Source organism: Phoenix dactylifera, chromosome 3, assembly GCF_051530095.1.
Source record: "Phoenix dactylifera cultivar Ajwa chromosome 3, Ajwa_hap1_PhDact_Kaust_v1.1, whole genome shotgun sequence".
Taxonomy (NCBI): Eukaryota; Viridiplantae; Streptophyta; class Magnoliopsida; order Arecales; family Arecaceae; genus Phoenix; species Phoenix dactylifera.
In genome coordinates, this window is record NC_143192.1 from 47,964,324 (window position 1) to 47,987,250 (window position 22,927).

General features: G+C 37.1%; 1 protein-coding gene across 1 annotated transcript; it reads left to right on the forward strand.

The window, feature by feature from the left end:
- The first annotated feature begins 333 nt into the window (after positions 1–333).
- VAD1 (GRAM domain family protein) lies at positions 334–21,460 on the forward strand. Its single transcript, XM_008800575.6, has 18 exons — positions 334–845; positions 942–1,004; positions 4,848–4,898; positions 5,148–5,213; positions 7,806–7,901; positions 8,129–8,230; positions 10,450–10,550; positions 10,626–10,801; positions 11,006–11,046; positions 11,134–11,221; positions 11,335–11,421; positions 11,536–11,590; positions 13,653–13,719; positions 15,657–15,753; positions 19,214–19,275; positions 19,362–19,404; positions 19,539–19,849; positions 20,945–21,460. The coding sequence occupies exons 1-18, from the start codon at positions 678–680 to the stop codon at positions 21,179–21,181; spliced, it is 1,911 nt and encodes a 636-aa protein (XP_008798797.3). The 5' UTR covers positions 334–677; the 3' UTR covers positions 21,182–21,460.
- The last annotated feature ends 1,467 nt before the right edge of the window (positions 21,461–22,927 follow it).

Sequence of the window (22,927 nt, forward strand, 5' to 3'; positions counted from 1 at the left end):
TGGTGCCCTCTCGCTGTAATCATTCTGGACTTGCGATTTTTGATCATAAAGGCAATACCTGTACATCTACAGACTACCCTCAAAATTTATTTTAAGATAGTAAGAGGATGGAGGCTCCCAATACGGTTGCTCTCAGTTTTCATAGTGTTATCCCGTCAAAATTTCGATTCATACAATACAAAGGTACCGTGCATTCTTTTAAAATCATATTTTAACTGCCAAAAATGTTTAAATATTTCCAATTTTTCCCGTACCAACCGAGATGACCAACATCTCATCTTAATTCTCGGAAGTCTTCTCTTTTATTTTGCGAGGCACTCGCACCGTCTGCTCGCCTCCGTCGTCACGCTCACCCGCGCGCGAACGCCCCGACGTCCGTCGCAGTCGTCGGCCGCGGAAGTCAAGACGGTGCGCGGCCTTTTCTTCACACCGTTCCAACCCCGTTCTTGTTAGTCTCTGGGCCCCACACCCCTCAAAACCCGTCCAAAAATCTCCCGATCCTTTCTTGCACTTCTCGCTCGTCCCCCTCCGCCGATTCCCTGACACTCAACAACCACTGTTATTTAAAGGAAACGCTCCACCCACCGGGAACGGATTTCCCTCTCCTCCCAGCCCTTCACTCTCCTTCTCGTTTTCCCTTCCCGTTCTTGGAACCCTAGCGAGCTCGATTCCCACCCATGGCGGTCGCCTCGCCGATCATGGAGAAGATGGAGCACCCGGGAACAATGGAGCAACCCTGCCGCTCCTCGCCGTCCAGGGCGGCGAGGCAGGACGTGGACGCCGCCTCCGAGACATCCTCCGGGCACTCCGGCGATCCATCCGAGCGAAGGGATGTCGACGGCTTGGTACCCTCTTTCGTTCCCGACTTCCCGCCTTTTTCTGATGTCTTCTTGCTTGGATTGGATTTTGCGTGATTGTTTCTTGATTGTTCTCGGTTTCAGACTCAAGCACTCTCGATGAGAAGCGAAGAGTATCGGCTGCTGTTCCGGCTCCCCCCTGATGAGGTGAGTGGACTTCTTGTCTTTGCTTGAGATGTAATGGAGGTGGCTCGTATGCTTCTCAACTGTGATCTTTGGGATATGGAGTTTGATTGGCTATTCCTATAGTTTGTTAATTTTTAACCTAATCATTAGCATTCTTGCAGTTGGTTTTAGGTTTAAAGATCATGTCCATATGGAAATCAAAGGGTAATCTGTCAATTTTGGATGATATTGGTTTCTGTCAAGTTGCTGTTGCTGAATTTGTTCAACGTATCATGTTGGTTACTCCCAGAAAATGTTAATGTATTGTGCAGAGTCAAAATAGCGGCCAAATAATTTAGTTTATCATCTCTAAAACGTTTAACTCGTAGAGATTGACTTGCAACGTGTATAGGGGTCACTGGTGAATTTGTGATTCCTTAGTTAGGGTAGCCTCCTTGCATTAGACTGCTTGCATTAAACAAGAATATTGCTGCTACAAATTTTTTTCTAGTTGGAACTTGCTATTAAGTTTGACTTGTTAGTTAGGATTAGAGAAAGACACAAACCGGGGGTCGTTGCTTACCTGTTTTAAGATTAAAATCCTTCTTCCATTAGCAGTGAGTTGTGTCTTTTCATTTTAAATAAACATATCAACTCTAGAACCTAACCTTTGTTAACTTTTTGTCATTTTAATTTATTTCTCTGCCAAATTAATGATCAGATTAGTCTTGATGTAGGACTTGTGACCATTGTTCTTATTTTGTGTTATTAACATGCTCGAGAGAAGGGGGAGTATTTAGGTTGGCAGGTAGCTTAGGTCGAGAGAAGGGGGTGGGGGGCAAGAGAAAGAAGGAGAGAGGGGAGAGGGAGGGCTCGCCATGGCAAGTGGCTTTGGTCCTTAGAGAGAGAGGCAGGAGGGAAGGAGGGATAGGCATTCCCCTACATGAGAGGAGTAGGGGAGTTGGTGGTGTTCATCAACAAATCATGGAGGAAGGGCATCTATTGCAAGGGAAGGGGTGATGCAGGACAACCTTAGGGAATCTAGTAAGTGATGCCACACAAATATGGCAAACCTTAACTTGAACTTATGCAAATCTTAAATGCTATGGATAGAAACAATTGAAATCATGATGTTGTGCGATACTAAACAACAATCTGAAAATTAGAATTAAGAAGCTACTACACTTAGGACTCAAACTACTAGATGTGGATGTCTAAATGCAAACTACTGAAATCATATTTGAGTAATAGCTTTGCACAAATAAAGAACAAGATCTAGCAACAAAAGTTTTGAAGGTCCAAAAATCTTTGAAGGATGCAAAGCGATGGATCTTTGTTCATCTAGATGAATGTGTTGCAATTATTAGGCATCAGCCGTATACGTTCCTACGTGCTGAACCATTAAGGATACCAGTAATCAGATCTATTTGCAAGCAAGTGGTAGACTTGACACTTACGGACCTTTGTGCATAAGGATTAGGGTTTTGAGGGGGGAAACCAAAGGCTTATCACAGATTTGTCTATTTCAGATCTGAAACATAAGTAAGCAAAGGAAAAAAAAAACCAACACAGATTTGGAGTTCTATTTAGGTGTTCTTCTGAATGGCTGTATAACGGAAAGCAGCCAGCCAAGGTGACCTGTTAGCAATCCAGATCAGTCCTAGAAAATAGCTGTTATTTGGCTGCTAACAGATGTTATGTTGATCACTTTTGAGGCTGATAGATGAAAGGCTTTGATAATAGAAATACAACCAGCAAAGAATAGAAAATTTAAAAGCTGGAAACTAGATGCAAAAGAGAACCACAAAGTTAAGGAAGAAGGGTATCAGTCTTACACCGGTTTAATAGGAGAATTCCGAGGGCCTCACACCCATATTCCACGCCTCACATGCAATAAAGAAGGAATTCTTCCATTCATTAAAAAAGCAAGCATACATCACCATCACCATTAAAAAAACGTGAAAAGTAACCCTTAAATAGTAACGTATTATAGCTGTAGTGCTACTGTTCACAGTACCATGAACAGTAACCTGCCCTACTTTTATTCATAAAATGAACCTCCAGCTAATCATGTGATTCAACTTAGTCACTTGAATTCAGTCCTTCTCACAAATAAACTGAACCAAAAATGGACTAAAACCACTAAGACAGAAAAAAATAAAATAAAAACAAATAGACACTAAGACCAAAAATTTGGCAAGCTCCAGTGATGCTTGATGGTGCTCATGAAGCTCTCATCATGTCTTTGGGTCATGCAAGTCAATCAAAGGGCTCAGATGTTTCTTTCCTTGCCTTGTGTAGACTCAAAATCTGTAGCAATCCCTATATAGGGGAGGGAGAATGTGTACTAGGATTTGAATATTTCAGTTTTAGGGTTCCTATGTTCCTTCTTTTATTTACTTTTTTATAATATATGCATTAAATATAAAATGTAACATAGTATAAGTCATATGTGAATATATTAATATTTATTATATATTTGTCTGGGTTGGGTTACGATGTGGTGAGCTTGGGGCTACCTTGATTTTTATTTAGGCCTAAAGATTTTGGTTTCTCCTGGCTCATTTGCCCAGGCCTGCCAAAAATTGGGCTGGGCAGAGCAAGGCTAATTTTGCACGTCCTGTCCCAAACTCTACAGCTACACCACTCTGTCTCCCTTGGCATTTCCTCTCCCATCTCCCTCACTTCTCTTTATTAAGATAGATGCTGAAGACATCCACTTTCTAGTAGTCGAACATGCAACCTCTTACCTACCAGAATTAGGGATCTCCACTTGTGTGAGCCTAACATTAGTGAGAAGGTATTTTCATCCAATATTGTTATAAGTGGGTGCATCTATTATTGCTTCCTTCTTGAAATGCTGGAGACAGATAATCAAACTATAAATACATTTCCATGGTCATTCCCCCTTAAAAATATGTTGACAATGATATTTATACATGAGAGTATCTCTTCCAAATATGTGAGTGCTTATTAAGCACTAAAAGCTGAACAAATAACTTTTAAAAAGCACGGTTTTATTTATTATTATTTTTTAAAATAATGTCCGTGTGTCAAAATTGTTATTAAGGTCTAGCTGGAGCTTGATCTGACATGTTAATGAGTCAGTGTTGTTTGACATGAAGCCTCTAACAACCCCATGGCTTGACTCTAAGTGGTTTGACTTGAATGATATGTCATGCCCTACATGTATCTGTCCCACTAACAATCTTGTATAAATGTACTATGCGTGGCCAAAAATTTTATCCTGATATGCTAGCAGGTTATTCTCTTTCATGACTTGACTTGACCCAGCCCACCTAATTGATCAAATATGACTTAGCTTGACCCACTTAGCTTGACCCATTTGAAGCATTTTACTGGGTATGAGCTTGACCTAGATTGGATATAGCCTATCAGTAGGTAAATAGTACCATATAAAGGGCCGGGCCAATTTTCAGAATGTAACTCATCTAGTCCACTAAATATTACATTATGACCTTTCTCAACAACATCCAGAGACCATTGTTTCAAAAATTATCAAATTAATTAATTGTTAGTTAAAAATTATTGTGCATGCAATGTATTGAATGTCTATTATAAATTATGAACTGTTATCAATTGCTATGCTAGTTCAGTAGATTGTAAAGTATGAACAATGTAAACTAGCTTCCTACAAGATTCAGATATTTTAAATAATAAATAGATTATCGAGAAAGAGGAGACCATGCGTTCCTAGAAATGCCAAGTTTTGTGCTTCTGGTATTGGTTAACACAAGTGTGTTCTCTCACCCCCTGTACTCCTTTGTCTTGTATAACTTTGTCATGATTTTTAAGCTTGATGCTGCTTTTGCTTTTATAAATAGTTCATATTATTAAAATCCTAATTATTAATAATTCCTATAGGTCCTTGTTCAGGATTTTAACTGCGCTCTCCAAGAAAATATTCTTCTTCAGGTACTTATTTTTCTTGACAAGTATACTTTTGGAATTGTTTTTGACTTGGTGGATGGCATGTCCTAAGTTGGTTGTCATCTATTTTTCGTTATCACCTTTATATTTAGCTTCTTAATGCAAAGCATGGGATAAGGCTTGTGACTATCCCTGAGCATACTGCACATGGTCAATATTCCTTTCATGTTATCCTTGCTGGCTAGGTTATTTTACATTTTTATGCCTTTTATTTCATTTTGTTTTTTTTGGCAGGGACACATGTATTTGTTTATTCGTCATATCTGCTTCTATTCCAACATTTTTGGATTTGAGACAAAGGTATGTACTGATTTTTTAAGTTTGGAAAAGATATCTGTGTATTCCTATGGCTATGGCTATATGTCATATCTTTTGCATATCTGCCAGTTGCTTGATTGTTTTATTACTAATGCTAATGGATTGTCTCATGTTGAATTTTATTCTAAATACGTATGATAAAGCTTAAAGTTAAAGGTGTTACCCATTTTAATTGCAACAAATTTGTCTTTAAGCTTCCTTTTTTTTAACTTCGGAGTTAAACAAAAACTTTGTATATTTTTTGTTTTATTCATTAGGTTGAAATTGTTAGAGAACTTTAATGCAATTATAAGTAGGTACTATGCGATAAACAAACAGCCATTCATATTGCCGGTAATTCTGTATTTCATGAGACGACCTAGCATATAGAGGTTGATCTACGCTTTGTTCAAGAAAAAGTGGTCACCAAGGAACTTTGTACACCCTATGTCAGATAAGATTCTCAGTTGGCTGATGTTTTAACCAAATCTATCAGATGAGATCAGTCGAAGAATATAATTGACGGGCTTGGCATGATGGACATTCATGCTCCAGCTTGAGGGGTGTGTGTTGATGAATATTGATGAAAACAGGGATAATACGGATCAGATCAGTGCTGATATGGTTCAGCATAGTTTTCTATCTAGTGGTTATTAGTTAAGCCCGAATCGAGCCTAGGTTGACCTGTTAGGGTTTCTTTGTAAACCAACATCTAATTAGGGCTATTTTGGCTCACCCTTCCTAATTAAGTGGCTGGTCCCCTTTTATGAATAAGTAGTGTTGCACGGATCTCTGTTTGATGCTGTGCGACACATCCTTCTCTCTGTCCACCTCTTTGATTCTGCCTCTTCTTTTCTTTTCTTTTTCTATTCTTCTTTATCTTTTTTCATATTTATCTGCTGCTGCTCTTTTCTCTCTTCCATATCTTTTCTGTGATGATCAACAGCTGATCCTGTTACACTAACATCGCCATTTTGTAGGTTCATTGGTAATTTGCCTTGTCTGAAGCCTCGTCAAGAGGCTAGATGAATTGTAGCTTCTATTTTGTTGCTTTTTATTTCTCTCATTGCTTTTCTAAATACTGATGCTGGTCACCCAGTTTCTCTTGGGAACATCTCATTTCACCTGAAAACTAGCGTGTCACAGAGCTTGCAGCTATGCAGCTTGTGCTTATAAGTTGTTTCAGTGCTTTTCTGTGCTTGTAGCCTCTTGATGGGTCATTTCAGTTTTCATACCATTGCTGCTATATTACCTCTCTTTTGCTATAGTTCATCTCAAGTTTGGAAAACCTTGCTTTAGATCCACTTGTTCATCTCTAATTTAGTGTAAATTCACTTCTTCATCTCTAATTTAATTCAGATCCACTTTATCTATTCACTCCACTCGTTCTCAAGTTGCTATAGTAAAGTTTCTATCGTTACAATTTGAAAATGGTTTTTATAAAGGTAATTGTTCATGACTTCCTTATTTGTAATAGAGAATTCTAAGACTGTTTCCACCCAGTTGGTGTTATAACTTACAAGGCAATTGTTTGTATTATTCTGGTGCCAATTTATTTACAAAGTAAATCGTATTGACCAGAGGATGCAGGGAACCTTGCACTCATCGCATCCTAAAATTATGAAATGCCTGTGATTATCTACATGCCTCTGGTTGCATGCACTAGAGAAGTTAGCATAGAAATTTTCTTTCTTGATCACTGAATTGCATCTGTTCTCTGCCCTTACTCTTTAGTATTTTTGCAGCTGGAACCAAGAGAAGATTTTCTCTTAATATTAGGGTTATAATAAAAGATCAAGGAAATACGACATGTCTTGAGGACTTGGGACAAAGATCAACCTAAGTTAATTATTTTTGGATTTGGAACTTTTATCAGGACTGAAATTGAACTCCACAAAGGCCTGAAAGTTTCACTACTAAGTTATTGGTTATACTGCCCACCTGCCCTCAGTAATTTTATGTTGCTTCTTGGTTCCAAAGCATCTGTCTGCACATCTCTGCAAAGACATGAGCAAATTTTAACTTTAAAATCATATTTTGGTTTTTGATAGTTATGATATTTGGAGCACTTATCCTGCATCAATGATCTTTGGTGACACATGGTGAAGTTTTTAAAACTGCTTTAGTAATTGCAGATTAACTTGGTTTTTAACTTTGAAATCATATTTTGGTTTTTGATAGTTATGATCTTTGGAACACTTATCCTGCATCAATGAACTTGGTTTTAAAACTGCATCAATTGGTTCCTATAGAATGAATGATGGAGAATGATGGATCATATGTGGATATAGGGCCCTCACAAACTCATCTTATGATATGAATGCATTATATCCCTCCATCACCCTTAATTTCCAGCCCACTTTCTGTTTGAGTAGCCTTGTAGTGTTTGTCTTTCTAGCTCTTGTTGGTCAATCTTCTGTATCTTTTATTTTATATGTTTTATGTCCTGTAAAACTTGTTGGAATTTTAGGAAAACAATGTGGTTCCATGTTTTGGTATCATGAAATAGTGTTGGCTTCTAATCTTTCTTGTTGTTAGGTAGTCTGCCCTTAGTCTGTAATAATGGGTTGAACTGATTGCAATTTGATTATGCAGAAAACAATTCCTTTTCATGAAGTCACGTGTGTTCGTAAAGCAAAGACTGCTGCAATCTTTCCTAATGCTATAGAAATTGTTGCAGGAGGGAAAAAGGTAAGAAAAATTGGGCTGTATTAGCTGATGCATAAATGGCTTTATTTATTTGAGACTATTTGTAATATGCTATAGCCCGAAATTTTTTTTCAAGGTTAATAACAATTCACTAGCTATAAAATCTGTAGGTTTTAGGAGCTGCTTTGTTATTAATTTATATATGCATTCTTTAGTTTGACTTACAGATTTGCTTTAGGAACCTTTTTTATTGATTTTTGAACTGGCAGCACTTCTTTGGATCTTTTTTGTCACGTGATGAAGCTTATCGGCTTATTATTGATGGTTGGGCACAGCATAGCAGTGACGCCAATGCCTCTCAGGATCGTCAGGTCAGCAGTTTCTTCATTTTAATCTGTGACCAATTTGGTGCTTATTGAGCAGAGTTTCTAGGCTTGAAACAAGAAATTTTGAAGCTTGTAAAATTTGATACATTTTAAGTCTCTAATTTGTAATATTTCAATCTTATTTTCACCTTTTTTTTCTGCATCATGTACTGCACTTATTAGTGTTGAAGGCATGTGATTATTGAGATGTGTGTATTATGCGTCCAAATTTGTCTACATATATTACATTATATGTTTGCATCGTTTACAGTATATTCATATCCTCTGTCTTCAAATCATTTAAAGTGTGCATATGTGAAGTCGTTTCTTATTGTATATCACTTCTTGTGGGACCTTATTGAGTGGCTCGTGTAGATGTATGAATCAAATGAAGCACTCTTTATTTAATCTAGTGGGGACATGCAATGCATGTCAGAGGATGATGAGTAGCAGTGAAAGAAAACAAAAATCCTACTCCTTGTTGTTGCTTTGATTTTTGTTTTACGATCTAATTACTTGGGCTCGAGAAACTGTGGAAATGGCTTCAGAATCCAGTGAACATGTTGGAGATGAAGCCTTTTGTGTTATATGTAAAGAGAGAAGCCTAAAGCTATCGTACACATTCTTAGGACATGTTCTCGAGGGTGTTGCCTGTAGATTATTGATAGGTTGGTTATAAATATGTACCTGTGTGCAGCCTTTAATATCATTTAACTGTGCATCGCTGAATCCTTTTTTAGCTTTCATTAGACTCAGCTGAATGGCCTATGCAGATGTGTGAATCTAATGTATATTCTTCTTCTTCTTCCTCTTGTATTTTTGACCTACGATGCAAATTCTTAGGGCTGGAGATCATTTAGCCTGACATCATGGTTCAATCATTTCACTCGTTTTCGTTATCTGACATTTTGATGCCTAGCTAAACTAGCCTTTTCAAGTATCTATTGAGATGCTGCTTTTCTTGATCATGGATGCCCACTAATCCTGTCATAGGCATAATATTCAGGGACATGAACTCTTTGTAAAACCAATAGTATGAACTGCTTGAGGTTGACCTAAATCTAGTTCAAGAAAAAATGCTCTTCCATGGTAACTACACCTCAAATTATTTCCATTCTGCTATAGACCATTCTTTAGTCTTGTAGTACAAGTTCTGTTTTTTCTTTTCATTTTGTTTTTTTTTTTGAAAAATCATTTTTGATGTATCTTTCATTTTGCTCATTGTAGAAGTGCGGATATGGTTTTCATGATCTATGTGTATATGCTTTTGAACAAGATTTGTTGTACCGGTCGGCATCATACCGTACCGGACGTATCGTACCATACCAATACCGAATTGGTATGCAGTCTCATACCATACTGACACCCAGTATGTTTCACTATCTCGTACCAATCGCATACCGACATTGTAATAAAGTGGTACTGGTACAAGGTCAGGTACGAGATGGCGAACCTTGCTTTTGAATGTGCATATTATTATTATTATTATTATTTTAACAAGAACTATAACTATTGACAACAAAAGTCTTGTATCCACCATGTATTTTGTATGTTTAATCATATAATATGATGTGAAATATGATTGTCCAATTTGATTACTCTGTAACCCAAACTGCTTCTTAATCACTTCTCCTAGGCCCATAGCTGCTCAGTTGATAATCTTCTGCTTCGGATAAGCAGCTTGATTCCTAGCTGAACTGAGAGCAGATCTAGGAGTAGGGGAGTGGAGTTCTAGAAAATTTCAGGTTATAAAATCTAAGAAGTGCCTTCACATAAATAATTTAGATGTTGTAAAAATAAATTGTGACCTTTCTATTTGATCTTTACATTTCAAAGAAACATATGATATAGGGTTTCAAATAATGATGGAACAACATATTACATTTTTGAAACACTAAAGTTAAGTGCGCTTGTGGTTGTGTTGAAGATTTTTATCTTAGGATGGTGGATGTATTATGAAGTGGGTGCAAAACTGTAGTTTTACACTATTTGTGTGGAATTGATTATGCTCTGATGCTTTTCGTAGATGATATTATCGATATCATGCTGAGGATATCTCTTCTTTAGGTATTGTGCTTCATTAAAATTATCAAGTAGTCAGTCCTTTTAGGCTTTTCTGCTATGCAAGGATTAGCTTGCATTCTCCCATTCTGGAAATCTTTTCAATCAGTCGTTCACTTTCTGCAATTGATTATTAGTGATTGGTAATCTCCTTTCTACTTCAGGACACGCAATCTGATTCCAGCAGCCAAGACAATGCCATTGTTAACTTGGAAGGACTAAGCGGATCTAAACAATTAGCTGATGCTTCATTATCCTCAGACAGGTTATCCATGTTAAACATAACTGACAGCAATTATAATATCTCACTATATTGATCTAATTCATGTCATTGAATCAGGAATAAAGATGCTGATATATCAGAAGAACGCAATCCTTTGTCTAATGGTAAAAATGACATCAGTATGTCCATAAAGCTCTTAGAAGTTCAGGAGAGTATAGGTGAAGAAAATGCTGACCATTCATCTCCACGAAATCCTATTACTTGGAAGCTTGACGATGTTGATTCTCCTAAGAGTAAGTACTGCTGGTTTTTGTCTGATGTCACATGGAATCTGCATATGTTATTAGTAGTTTAATTGCATTTTTTTCATTTAACAACTGCTCTTTGGTGATACTGTGTTTAAATGGCTTTTTGTTACTTGTGTATATCTGATAAGTTTCTATATGTAATTCATCTCTCCTATCTTGCTTTTGGCTCTAATATCTTCTACTCTGCAGTACCTGAATACTTTACGATGGTTGCAGAGGCAAATTTCCCGGTAATGCAAAATTCATTTTTAATAGTTCACTTAGCTACATCATGCCTCATCATTTTTTTTTACAAATGCTAATTTTATGGCTCATAGGTCTGTGTGGAGGATTTTTTCAGTCTATTTATCTCTGATTCTGCTGCTGACTTTCTAGAAAGCTTCCATAAAAGATGTGGTGACAAGGGTAAGTTGCATAGCTAATTAGCATTTTCTCTTGCTGGTACTTCTGTTTTGTTGGTGACTATTGTTTGAATTTTGAGATATTGTAGTGCTGATGCAATTCTCATGCATTTTCAGATTTGAAGTGCACTCCATGGTGTCAGCACGAACAATTTGGACATGTGCGTGATATCTCGTTTCTGCATCCTGTCAAGATATATCTTGGTATGTCGAAGTCCCCCTGATTTCCCATTGCATATGTACAAAACTGTTTTATGCATCTTGAATAGATTTTTATTCATGTAATACCTATATTGATTTCTCCTAGTTGTATTTAAGGTGCAAAATTTGGTAACTGCCAGGAGGTCCAGAAATTTCGTGCATATAGAAACAGGTAGATTATATTCTTTTTCCCTTGTCATATATGTTCTTGATTAAAATATTAAAATGCACTGACATGTAAGAGAAATATCTTTGTACGTTTATCATATGACTAGGTAGTTATGATACCGACCATTGCAAATTACATGCACACAATGTTTTCTTCACACTTTTACCACTTTGTAGTGCCTGAGTTGTCTAAAACTATTTTAACACAAAGAACATGAGTTTCATGCTTGGATGACTGACATTGTCCCTTATTTTAATTTAATGGGAAAATATGCTGTTGTGGACATTTTCTCTAGGAAAGTAACCTACCAGAAAGGAATCATGTGGAAGCCAGTTGTCTCGACTATCTACCTTTTATATCTATTCACATTTTAGTATATTCAACTTCAGCAGTCCAGTTCCTACACTAAGGAAGAAACAAGGGCATCTCATAAAGTAGGAGTATAAACAAACGATAAAAATCTTAAATCAGATATAGATGTGCACTACATGTTTTTTCTCTAGTGCATTGCACAGACCAGTGCTAGTTGTGCCCATAGTTCTGATTTCGCCATAGCTTTAGGTCCACAGGAAGTTTGGGATACAAAACCAGTCATCGTTGCTTAGTGTTCGAACATTGTCCTGCCAGTTTAATGTTAATTACATGAATGTCTCTATGCCTTTCATATCTGTGCTACACTAATTTTCTGAGATGGGGAAGCTTAGAATCACTGCTAATACCTCCATCCAATTCTTCAGTTCCTCTTTTTTGACCTTTCAACCTATACTAGATTCTCCCTTCTCAATAAGACCACCTTTGATACACATTAAAATCATCTGTTCAATTCAGAGTCTAGATTCTGTACTAGTTTAACTTTAATGCAAGTAACTTTAACATGTTAAAGAAATATTTAAATGCCCCTCTGTGTCTTGAAATTCATTTCTGGGGCATCATCTATTTGCTGTCAAAACTCAAATTTTACAATGAAGATGGAAGACCCTATCAAAGATTGGGCTTTGGTTTTGTATGGAAGATTGAGTAATGTTTAGCCTATTAATGTTTCTTCGAGTTCTCGGAACCCAAGGTGGTCTACCAACATTACACTTGCTAATATCATTATCAGCATATTTGAGTATGTGTAGTATCCACAAACACAGATGCTGCTTTTATTGCTATTATTTTGATTGCAAATAGTGTTTGGCAAGGATTTAAGTCTCAGTGGGATGGTAGGACGTCCCACTATCCCAAGTGTAAGGATGGGATGCAGACCGGGATGGGATGGGACATGCACCATCCCAAGTGTCAGGATGCAGTACATCCTGTTCTATGGAAAAACTGTGATGGCCCTGTCCCACAGGATTTGAATCATTGGTGCTTGGAAAATTCCTGTCATATGACATTTTCAACTTATGCTATGTGTGTATTGTTTTTGCGCACACGTTCTTTCTGTCGATATTATGAGTAACTCAGGATCTGCTTATGCATCCAAACCACTGGTTTTGCTTTTCTTTTCCCCTGTAATAAATGAAAAATATAGGGCAGTTTGCATGATAGCTGGAGAAAGGACATTGTAATGATAGTGAGTTGTTGGGAAGATAAAAGTAATACTTGGTTGCTAGATCCTTCTTCTGGCATGGCTGCTGATTTGGTTTCACTTAAAGCAAAAAGACATATGCAATTCTCAAGTGTACCAATTATTCACCTGTTCTGATTAAACCATATTGAATGAAGAAGCAATGGACAAAACTGACATGTTTTGCCAGCTTGTTATCTCTATATCTGAATAAAGGTCACTTCCTAATGTATTTGTTCAAGTGAGTAGTAGAATTGGATTGTCTTTTCCTTCTCTTGATAAGTTTTTCTAATTCACTTTACAAATGATCATGGTTCTCTTCTATTTTGGTGAATTTTGTATTCTTGCAATTTCATGGTTTCTAACTAAGAATATGAACATGCCATTTGCCATTCCAGTGCATGTTATCAGTGTGTTAAATGTCTTTCTGCCCATTGTGTTCTTCAAGTAACTCTTGCTTGACAAGCCAGTATTGTTAATCTCGTGGCTTTTCATTCTTTCATGATGCACCAGGCATTTAGTGATTGAGACATCACAACAAGTTAGTGACGTGCCTTACGGGGATTACTTTCAGGTCGAGGTGGGTCGTTCAATCTCAATGATCGATGAAGTTTGATATTTGCACTTCTTTAATATCATCATCTAATGCTACTATCACTTAGGTATTATCAAAATTGTGTACTTTTTTCCCTTAACTTTTTGGAACGAAACAATTATGATGATTATCTATTTTTAAGAAGTTATTTTCCATTAATAGGGTACACCAAGCTCCTTTTCTGATTGTTGCTTTAAAAAAACCTTTATTGTGATGTGTTTTGTGTTCTTAACTTGTAGATGTGTGAAACCGGATTGGCAACTTACAGTCAACTGAAAAATAAACGTCCAACAAGGATCATTTAAGTACACTTTTAAGTTGTGCATCTAGATTTCTAATGATAAAACTCTACTGGTTCTTGATTTATAGGTTGCAGTATGCTTTAATGTAGTTTAGGAAGAATTGATGCTTACCATACCTGGAATCTAAAATATCTTCAACTATGATATGAATTCTGGAACTTATTTTTGTTTCAGCAGTCTTAGTGAAAATGATGTCTAAGAAAACTTCTTAGCTTAGGTGCAGAAACGATTCAGAGAGATGATAAGCTTATCCTTTTTAGTAATGATTGTTTGATATCACTTTTCTTTATCAATGGAATGTAAGAATAGCTATGCTGCATTATTTAATCTTAAAGGCTCTTTTACACCCTTTAACCTCCTCCAATGAGTATTTGGCATCAGTATCATATTTTTTTCTGCTGCTTTATTGAGTTTTCCATAACATAATACCTGGAGAGTCTGAAACACACTTTTGGAATTTCTGGCACCTTTATAGACCGGTAAATAGACCATACCAGTTCAAAAGTTTGAATGTATGCTTTCCTTTAATAAGGTAAATGCTGCTGTTTATAGAATGACCATCTTTGAATTTATTGATAAATCAGTTGCAAAGTCATAATTGTTCATGTTTTGCAATACATGAGCCGGTCATACACAAAGGCCATGAGCCCATGATCTTATGCATCTCTGTTAGTGCAATGGTAGTACAAGATCGTAATACGCAGGTGGTGTTTCAAGTGTTTGGACATAACAATAAAATGACCAAGCTTGTGGTATACATGTTTTGGTTCATCATCAGTCATCACTATACCTGGAGAGTCGAATAATGAATCATTTAAGTTGAATTTAAAATATGAGGCGGGTGACTGGAAAAACCCCTTCACATAACCAACCTCATCTCTTCCAATTAGCAATTTGATTATTTCTGCTTTGAGAATAAAGCATAATGAGATGAGTATCTTCATTTTTGATCTAACAATTGATTCATGGAACCAATTGTTAGACAAGCCATTTCCAATGCATCCATTTTCTAGTTCTTTTTATAACTTGTTTATGACAGTTCAGTGACAAACCATTAGGCTACATATCGATAGCCATAATGATAACCATCAAGCCTTATCACAATCATGTGAGCTTGTGGGCTTGATGAACAATTATAAGTGATATTCCAAATGATTTATGATAGTTTTAGTTGATCTCTCTTCATGTTTTGCTGACTCTGTGTAAACTTTTCAGAGTTACATTTACCAAGCATCACAAAAACAGATGTGACAATCTTTTGTGTTGCAAGTTTCTGGTAGGCCTACTTGACTAGTGGTGATGACATCCTCTCTGCACTTTCTTTCTCAGTTCTTTTAAGGAACGAAACTTATCACAATAAGCCCAACCCTAAGCCCTTACTTCGATAAATTTAAAGATATTATCACAATATTCTGTTTTAGCGCCTGATTTCTGTTTTAATGGATCAACATTTTGGTTCCATATTCGAGTTACATTGGGATGGAAGTTAATCTTGTAGTTAATATATTTTCAATGTTTGCTTTTTATTAAGGTCTGAAAGATTCTATCCTCTTGTAATACTGCCTTCAATGCCAGCATTTTAACATTATTGCTTGTGCATATTTGATGCTACATGTACAGGGTATATGGGATGTGGAACAAAGTAAAAATGAAGAAAATAGTTGCACTCTGCGAGTGTATTCAAATGTGTCATTTTCAAAGAAGACTATTTTTAAAGGTATGGATTTACATTTTCAAATAAGTGTCATTTTATTTCTACTTCATGGTTTCATAATGACCAGTCTTAGTTTCTTGGTGTTTATTTACTGCAAACATGAATCAGATGATGGTTTATTGCATATGTAGCCATTCCTATTATTGTTGCAACAGAGGCACTTATTAGTATTCCTAGAGAGCCTGCCTATTTTGACATTGATTTTCATTTTTGATGTAATCTGGCTGTGAGATACCATTATATTGTGAATTAAAAACTCATAATATGGTTCATGATTATCAATCTAGGATGGCATAGTAGAGGGAAGCTGGGAGATAGGTGTCCAAATATATTTTGGTGTTCTCTTTTATTACTCAAACATAGCCTCCACAGGGTCATGGGCATCAATGAAGCTGTTGCATGAGAAGTCTAAATCATTATGTTATAATTGCAAGGCAAAATTTTCAATCAAACTGCTTGTTTAAAACTTGATTTGTAGATTATTATTTTAGATGTTAATTTCAAATTTTATGCAACGTGTCATCAACCATAATCAAGGTCTTATTGTTTCCAAGCTTTAAAGTTCATTCGTTCATTGTGACATCATGGGCATAATTAAGTAAACAATATGAGACTAGAGTAATAACTTCTAGAAATTTTCTTCTACTTAAAATTTGTAGTGCAACTAGTTTTTTGTGTTTAGTAAGGTTAAACCATATTCCTTACCAATGTGGTCTAGCATATTTTAGATGTTCCTTTATTCTTTCATCTTGAGGGTTTTAATGACATGCTTAAGCATACTTGTGGCAGAGAAGTGTTTGGGAGGCTTGAGAATTTGAGGTTGGTGGGAAGTGGTTTGCACACTTCCATCATTTTGTTTACAGTTGCATGCTTAGGGGTGATATGGGAAGAATATCACAACATTATAGTCATGATACTATGTAGGTTACAGGCAAGACCAAGCCTCACTTCGGATGCAGGCAATACCTGGTCAGATCTAGGGTGAAAATGGACTAACTAATATCTGTTTGAATCTGTTTCCAAATCCAAATCTATCCTGCCGTGAATGCAAATTTTAGTGTGGGATCATCACCTACATTTTTTGCTTTTTCTCCCTTACCTACATTTTCTTTTTGGTCATGATACTATGTAGTGTGGTATCCCTACTTCAATGGATAGTCCGCTGGTAGAACAAATCTCTCTAGCTCTCTTCTTGCACATCATTTGTTGTTTTTGAGAAAGGAAAGATCTCAGCTTGTACACTAGAAACCGATTCTAATATCTGTGCCCATCCATATATATTAAAGAAAAACGGATATGAATATGGATGGTAGACCTGCTCATGGGCTAGGGTCAGGCTGGGCTTTTCCCAAAGGCCAACACAATTTTCTTTCACCTAGGCCCGACCCAGCCCGGCTTTTAGGCCCACCTTCTAGGCCTGAGCTTGGCTCTTATTAGAATTTCGGCTTTTGGGTTGGGCCTTTAGCTTCATGACCATTTTATTTTTTAAAAAATACTAAAAATGTTTTAAAAATTATTTAGAATATTTAAAATACTCTAAATATGAATAATTAAATATTGCCAACTACCTACATCATGTCTATTACTTCATTAAGTTTACATATCAACAACAATTATCAATTAAGTCTACAAACACATCAAACATAAAGAAATAGCATAAGAAAAATAAAAAATCGTGTCTAGCCGGGCTCAAGCTAGGATTTAATCTCCAAGCCCAAGCCTGGCTCGTTTATTAAACAGGCCTATTTTCCAAGCTCATCTCGGCTTGGCGGGCCTAAGACTTTAGCCGGAGCCCTCTCAAGAGGCTTCGGGCTCCAGCGGGCTAGACGAGCCGTCCGACTTGTGGATAGCTATCTGATCCATTTTCGATTTTGTTTGCAATCCTACTTAGTATTGTATAACTTTCATGAACTTTGAAGGAAAATAACTATAACTTAATTTACCTTTCAAACAGTGATATCTTTGATTTGGTGGTTCAGAAAATTTAACTATCCAATTTATATAGATACTCTCCATATCTGATCTGTATTCATGTTTGTTTTAAAACAAATATGGGCATGATTTCAGCATCCACTTAATATCCGTATTGATATCTATGTTCATTAGCTAAAAAGGGATAGGGCCACTGAGGTAGTAGCCCAGTGGAACGGAGCCTTACTTCCAACCAAATGGTTCCGAGTTCGAAACGCGCAGGCGTCGATTAAATTGTGGAGACCGGATGCTCCCTGCTCGGACACGGGATCTGGGAGGGCTATTGGTCCGCTGGTAGCCTCGGTGGTGTTAGGTGTGACATACTTACACGGAGGGTTCGTATCGGAGCCTAGAGGGGCAACTGAGCTAGGCCCACGGGTGGGGAGGGTATGAGTAAAACCGGCCAGGGTGCCCAACACACGGTCATTTCTGCCCGCATCGAACATTCTCCTGGCAAGGTGGGGGCCCAGTGGGGGCTGCTACGCGGAGGTGGGCTTGTCCCTTCCTCCCCCCTTCCCCTTTTTCAAAGCAAAAAAAAAGAGGATAGGAATATGGATATATTGATATTTGATTTATATCCGATTTGTTTCTGACACTTATCAAATATCACTATGTTTCTGTCTAATTGTTTCTTTAGGCAGTTCACACATTATTCCTATGTTCATGATGATGACAATTGCATCTCTTGCACCCTAAACCTTGCTTACACAGCATGCATGATCAACTCATTGTTCGTTTGGACTTGAGCCTGCAGTCTCCTGTATAACAATTCAGATATTTTGCTACTTGTCATTATTAATTATTGTTATCCAATATTTCTATAGCTTATTTGTTGAAATAGTTATACAAAAAGTAAAAAATATTACTGTAATTTTTTTTTTAAATAAATAAGCATTGAAGTCATAATTAGACTGCATATTATTTAGCCTTTTGTTTTTTTGTGCCTTAGAGATGAAAATGGTTCCCTACAACAAAGGTAATTATATATCCCAATGTCTATCCTCTCACTAAGTCTAGTGGAATTTGGTATGTTGCTCCTTGGTCTAATGAGCTTAGAAAGTGACTAATAAGGTTGATTGCCCTGCCTGTCAATTAGCCTAGGAGGATTTGTGGCAGGCTTGTTTCTTGACTAAATTTGCCTTATACATGATTTCAACACAAATTTCTAGAGGTTTGTTGTTGATTTCCTATTTTTAGGAAGTTATGCAAAAAACCCTTCCATGGAGCCTTCTCAACTTAAGAGTTTGGCTTTGTAGTTTACCTGACTCTATAAGTGATCAGGAAAAGCTTTGTGATGATGATGAACATTGAGGTCATAAATCTAGTGAATTAAATGTATGCTTTCAACTATGTGTCCACTTTGCTATCTTGTGGTTTGACATGTTAAAATTGCTGGGAATTCATATATGACATTATTGCTTAAAATTGTTCAGTTAAATCCATATTTTGAAATTTAAGTTTGTACTAATGCCTAGTGGACGTACATTTACAGGGAAAATAGAGCAGTCAACAAGAGAGGAATGCCGAGAAGTTTGCGGGATTTGGGTCAACATTGTATGTTTCTTTTTTCTTTTGTTGTTCTTGTTAATATGCCTAGGGGAAAAGCTAACATTGCTAATCCAGAATGTCATGTGTTCTAGGCTCAGGAATTGTTGAGTCAGAAGAAAGTCGGCAAATTAAAAGGTTTGTCATTTAGAAGTCCTCCTATGTGGCTAGAACAATGATATGTAGTAAATATCTTTTCAGTACTGGGATAATTTCTTTGCAACAATAGATTCATGTTTTTTCGTAATATGACAGCTCCTTGTTTACTGCAGGAATTGCTGACATGAATACAGGCATAGTTCAAGATAATGAAGCTGAATTAGAAAATTTGTCAGAAGTTGAAGGTTCTTTGGAAAAGTCATATCCAACAATAAGTCCAATAAAGACCCCACAGGACATGCCTGATACTAGGAGTTTCAGTGCAAAGATTGACAAGGTTATGCAAGAAAATCTTGGATATGTTTCATCCATGGCGTCCATTTTTGGAGAATCATGGGCTTCCTTTGTTTCATATCTCAAAACTCAAAGCCATTTTCCTCTGATTTTAGTTCTGGCAGTTGTTTCAATTCTCATCCTAATGCAGGCAAGTTTTCTTCCTGGCCTTGTATACTTCACACATAGGTTATCATGACTATGTCAGTTTCTATCCTGAGGTCTATGAAATGATAATTGAGCGAACATTTCTGTTTGAATGCAGTAGTGATGGCATATATTATCTTCTTTTTTTTTTGGCCTGGGGGGTGGGGGGTGGGGTGGGGTGGGGTGACGGGGGTTAAATGCTTTCCATGCGGTTAAAGAATAACAGGGACAGCCTTAACACTCTGGAATGCTTCAGGTCTTGTAAATATCAGTTCATTTTCTAGTTTGAAATTCCTTATAGAGTTGTAAGTTTTGCTTGATTTTCGATGCAATATTATGCTAGTGAATTGTAATGTAGATTTACTAGAACCATGTGCGCAAGCTACAGTGTTAGGCAATCATGTGGGCAATCTTCTCGGATTAATTTATTTCATGTAACCTCTACGTACATCTTGGTTGTGTGAATGGGCATTGAGACGGTGTCGCATGAATCTTATTGAATTTATATATGCCAGATTGATTTTAACAGAGTCGTCTCCATCTATTATTCGTTGTTCCATGGACTATGGAGAATGTATATGTGGATAAGCAGACAATGGTGACCTGATTTTAAGTATAGTATTAATATCCCAACAGTAAGACTTACTAGGAAGGGGGTGCACTCCATGTATCATACTTGTTCTTTATTTTTCCGTTAAGATTCATCTAGCATATCAGTAAGGATTTATAGAACAGTAAACTATATAACCAGCTAATGTGTAATAAATACCAAATAGTAGAACATTGAAAAGTAGAGCTTATTGTAACTTCAGTATGCAGTTATCTTTGGCACACCGGATTTGTGCACAATAGTAATATGGTGATCTTGGTTTCTAGTTATGAAAAATATTTGGTCTGAAGAATCATTTTTTTAATTCTTTGTATCTAATATGTTCTGATTTTGGGGGACTGATGCTGCTTTTCAATTATCTCATAACTGAGCTCCTAGAATTACCATTGAATCCCTCGCAAAGCAGTAGACTTTTTTCAACTGATTGTTGTGCCTGTCTTTAGCAAATATATTGAGCTGACAAGTTTGGCTTTCTCTCCTTGCTTGCAGATAAGCATCATTGTACTACTAAATAGAGTCCCTGAAGTCCATATAGTCACTCATGGGAACTACATAAATGATCTTGGTAGCTACAGTTCAGAGAACATAGAGTGGTTGGAGAAGCGATTTTACTACCTTAAGGAAGAAATGATGATGATAGAAACTCGGATGGAGAGGATGCGGTATGAATATTCATTATTGAAGGTGCAACTTCAGAGCCTTGAGCAGCTCAAGGCCAAGTCATGACCATGAATCAAAGATCATATTTTTGTTGAAGATATGCTTTTGCTACCTGAAGTAAGAAATGCCAAGGGTATAGTGATATCTAAGATGCTGTCATGATTATGTGATAATGAAGGCCAATCTGTAAATGGTTGAGTGGCTAAAAACCAAGTCATAGCCAGCATTTAACTGTTCATAGTTTGCATGCATGTTGTCAAGGTTCCCCCCCTTTTTCCTCCTTACCACAAAGAACTAACGTATACATATCTAATGACAGAGTAGTATTTGTTAGTTTACATTAAATTAATGTTCCTTTTCAGTTGTGTCTAAATATCTAGAATATTTTGAACTTCTAAGCAGGTTTGGAGCTGGGAAAAATGTGTGTAGTATCGTTGGATTTGACTAATCTCAGAAATAAGGTTCGAACATTCAACAATTGGACATGCATGTGCTCGAACAGAAAATGAATACTGCATAAAAAGGTTAATATGTCTACCTGTCAAAAAGAGAGATTTTTTTTGCACTGAAGATTTTTCTCTTTGGGCAATTGTTATTAATAAAGCTCACAGAACATAAAAGACGACCACAAGAAAGATTTTTAGCTTTGCAGGAGTTATGAGAAAAAAAAAAAATCGGCAATATGGATTTATGTACGCCCAGGAATCTGGTGGTTGAGATTTTATGCCTTAATGGAGAAGAATCCAGCATCAGTTGCTTATCCATTTTATGATCAAATTCTTCGGGAGAGGGATCACAAAGTGGTTCACGTGAATTAATCTTTGTCCATCTTAACTCCATGTTCTGTCCATCTTGTTAGCAGTTTGTTCCACAACCTTGTTTACTCGGTATTATACTTCTAGCAAAGTGTCTGCATGAGGAGTCCCCTTGTTTTCTTTTTAGTTTGCAAAGTTTTCCTGGCTTCTGATGACTTTTCTCATGTTACCTTCGTCTCATATCAAAGCTGTGAATATAGTCAAAATTGTTGGTCTCTGCAGAATGATGTCATTGCTGCTACCGTCTACAATATCTCTGTGGTTTCATAGTTCGTTCACATTTGGAGGCATAAGGACGCTTCTGTTCTTACATATTGCTGCAACCGTTAGTACCATCGGGAATGCAGGGGTCAGTTACCTGTATTCTTATTTTTTATGATGATAAGCAGAAATTGAGCTCAAGACTAAACAATTATGGTGGTTCACTGGTATTGTTTCAATTAATATTGCAGCTGAACCATGATAAAGCTCTAGCATCACTCATGCGAAAGCTATCCATATCGTCTTAAAGGGGACTTTTGGCGAGTCTGTTCCTAGTTCCTGCCATCCGGTGAGCCTGCTGCCATTGGGTGGGTGAGGCTCAAGAGTGGCGGGAGACCGAATGGTAGGACTAGGTTAAGGTGGGGCTTTTGAAACAGCTCTGGCACTCAATTGAGACCGTTTGAACTCGCGGCAGGGAAGGGAAGGGGTGAAGCACGATCTTCAAAGATCCCACGAAACGATAAAATTAACGATATTAATGAAGCAAGGCGACTTCTTTCTTGCGAAAGAAGATCAACCATTCTTTCGCGCGAAGGATAACAACCCGAACCCTCCTTGCCAAAGATGCAATGTACACTTCATTTTTAAACATCGTCGTGGCGGATTCTGCAGCCGTACACCGGATCTGAATCTTTTGGCAGGCCGCCCCCTGGATTCTCGATAATTGCCCAAGGACCGCTTTCGTATCCTTGTGCGCACAATCCCGCCTACTTCGGGTGTCATTGAAAGCCGTTTA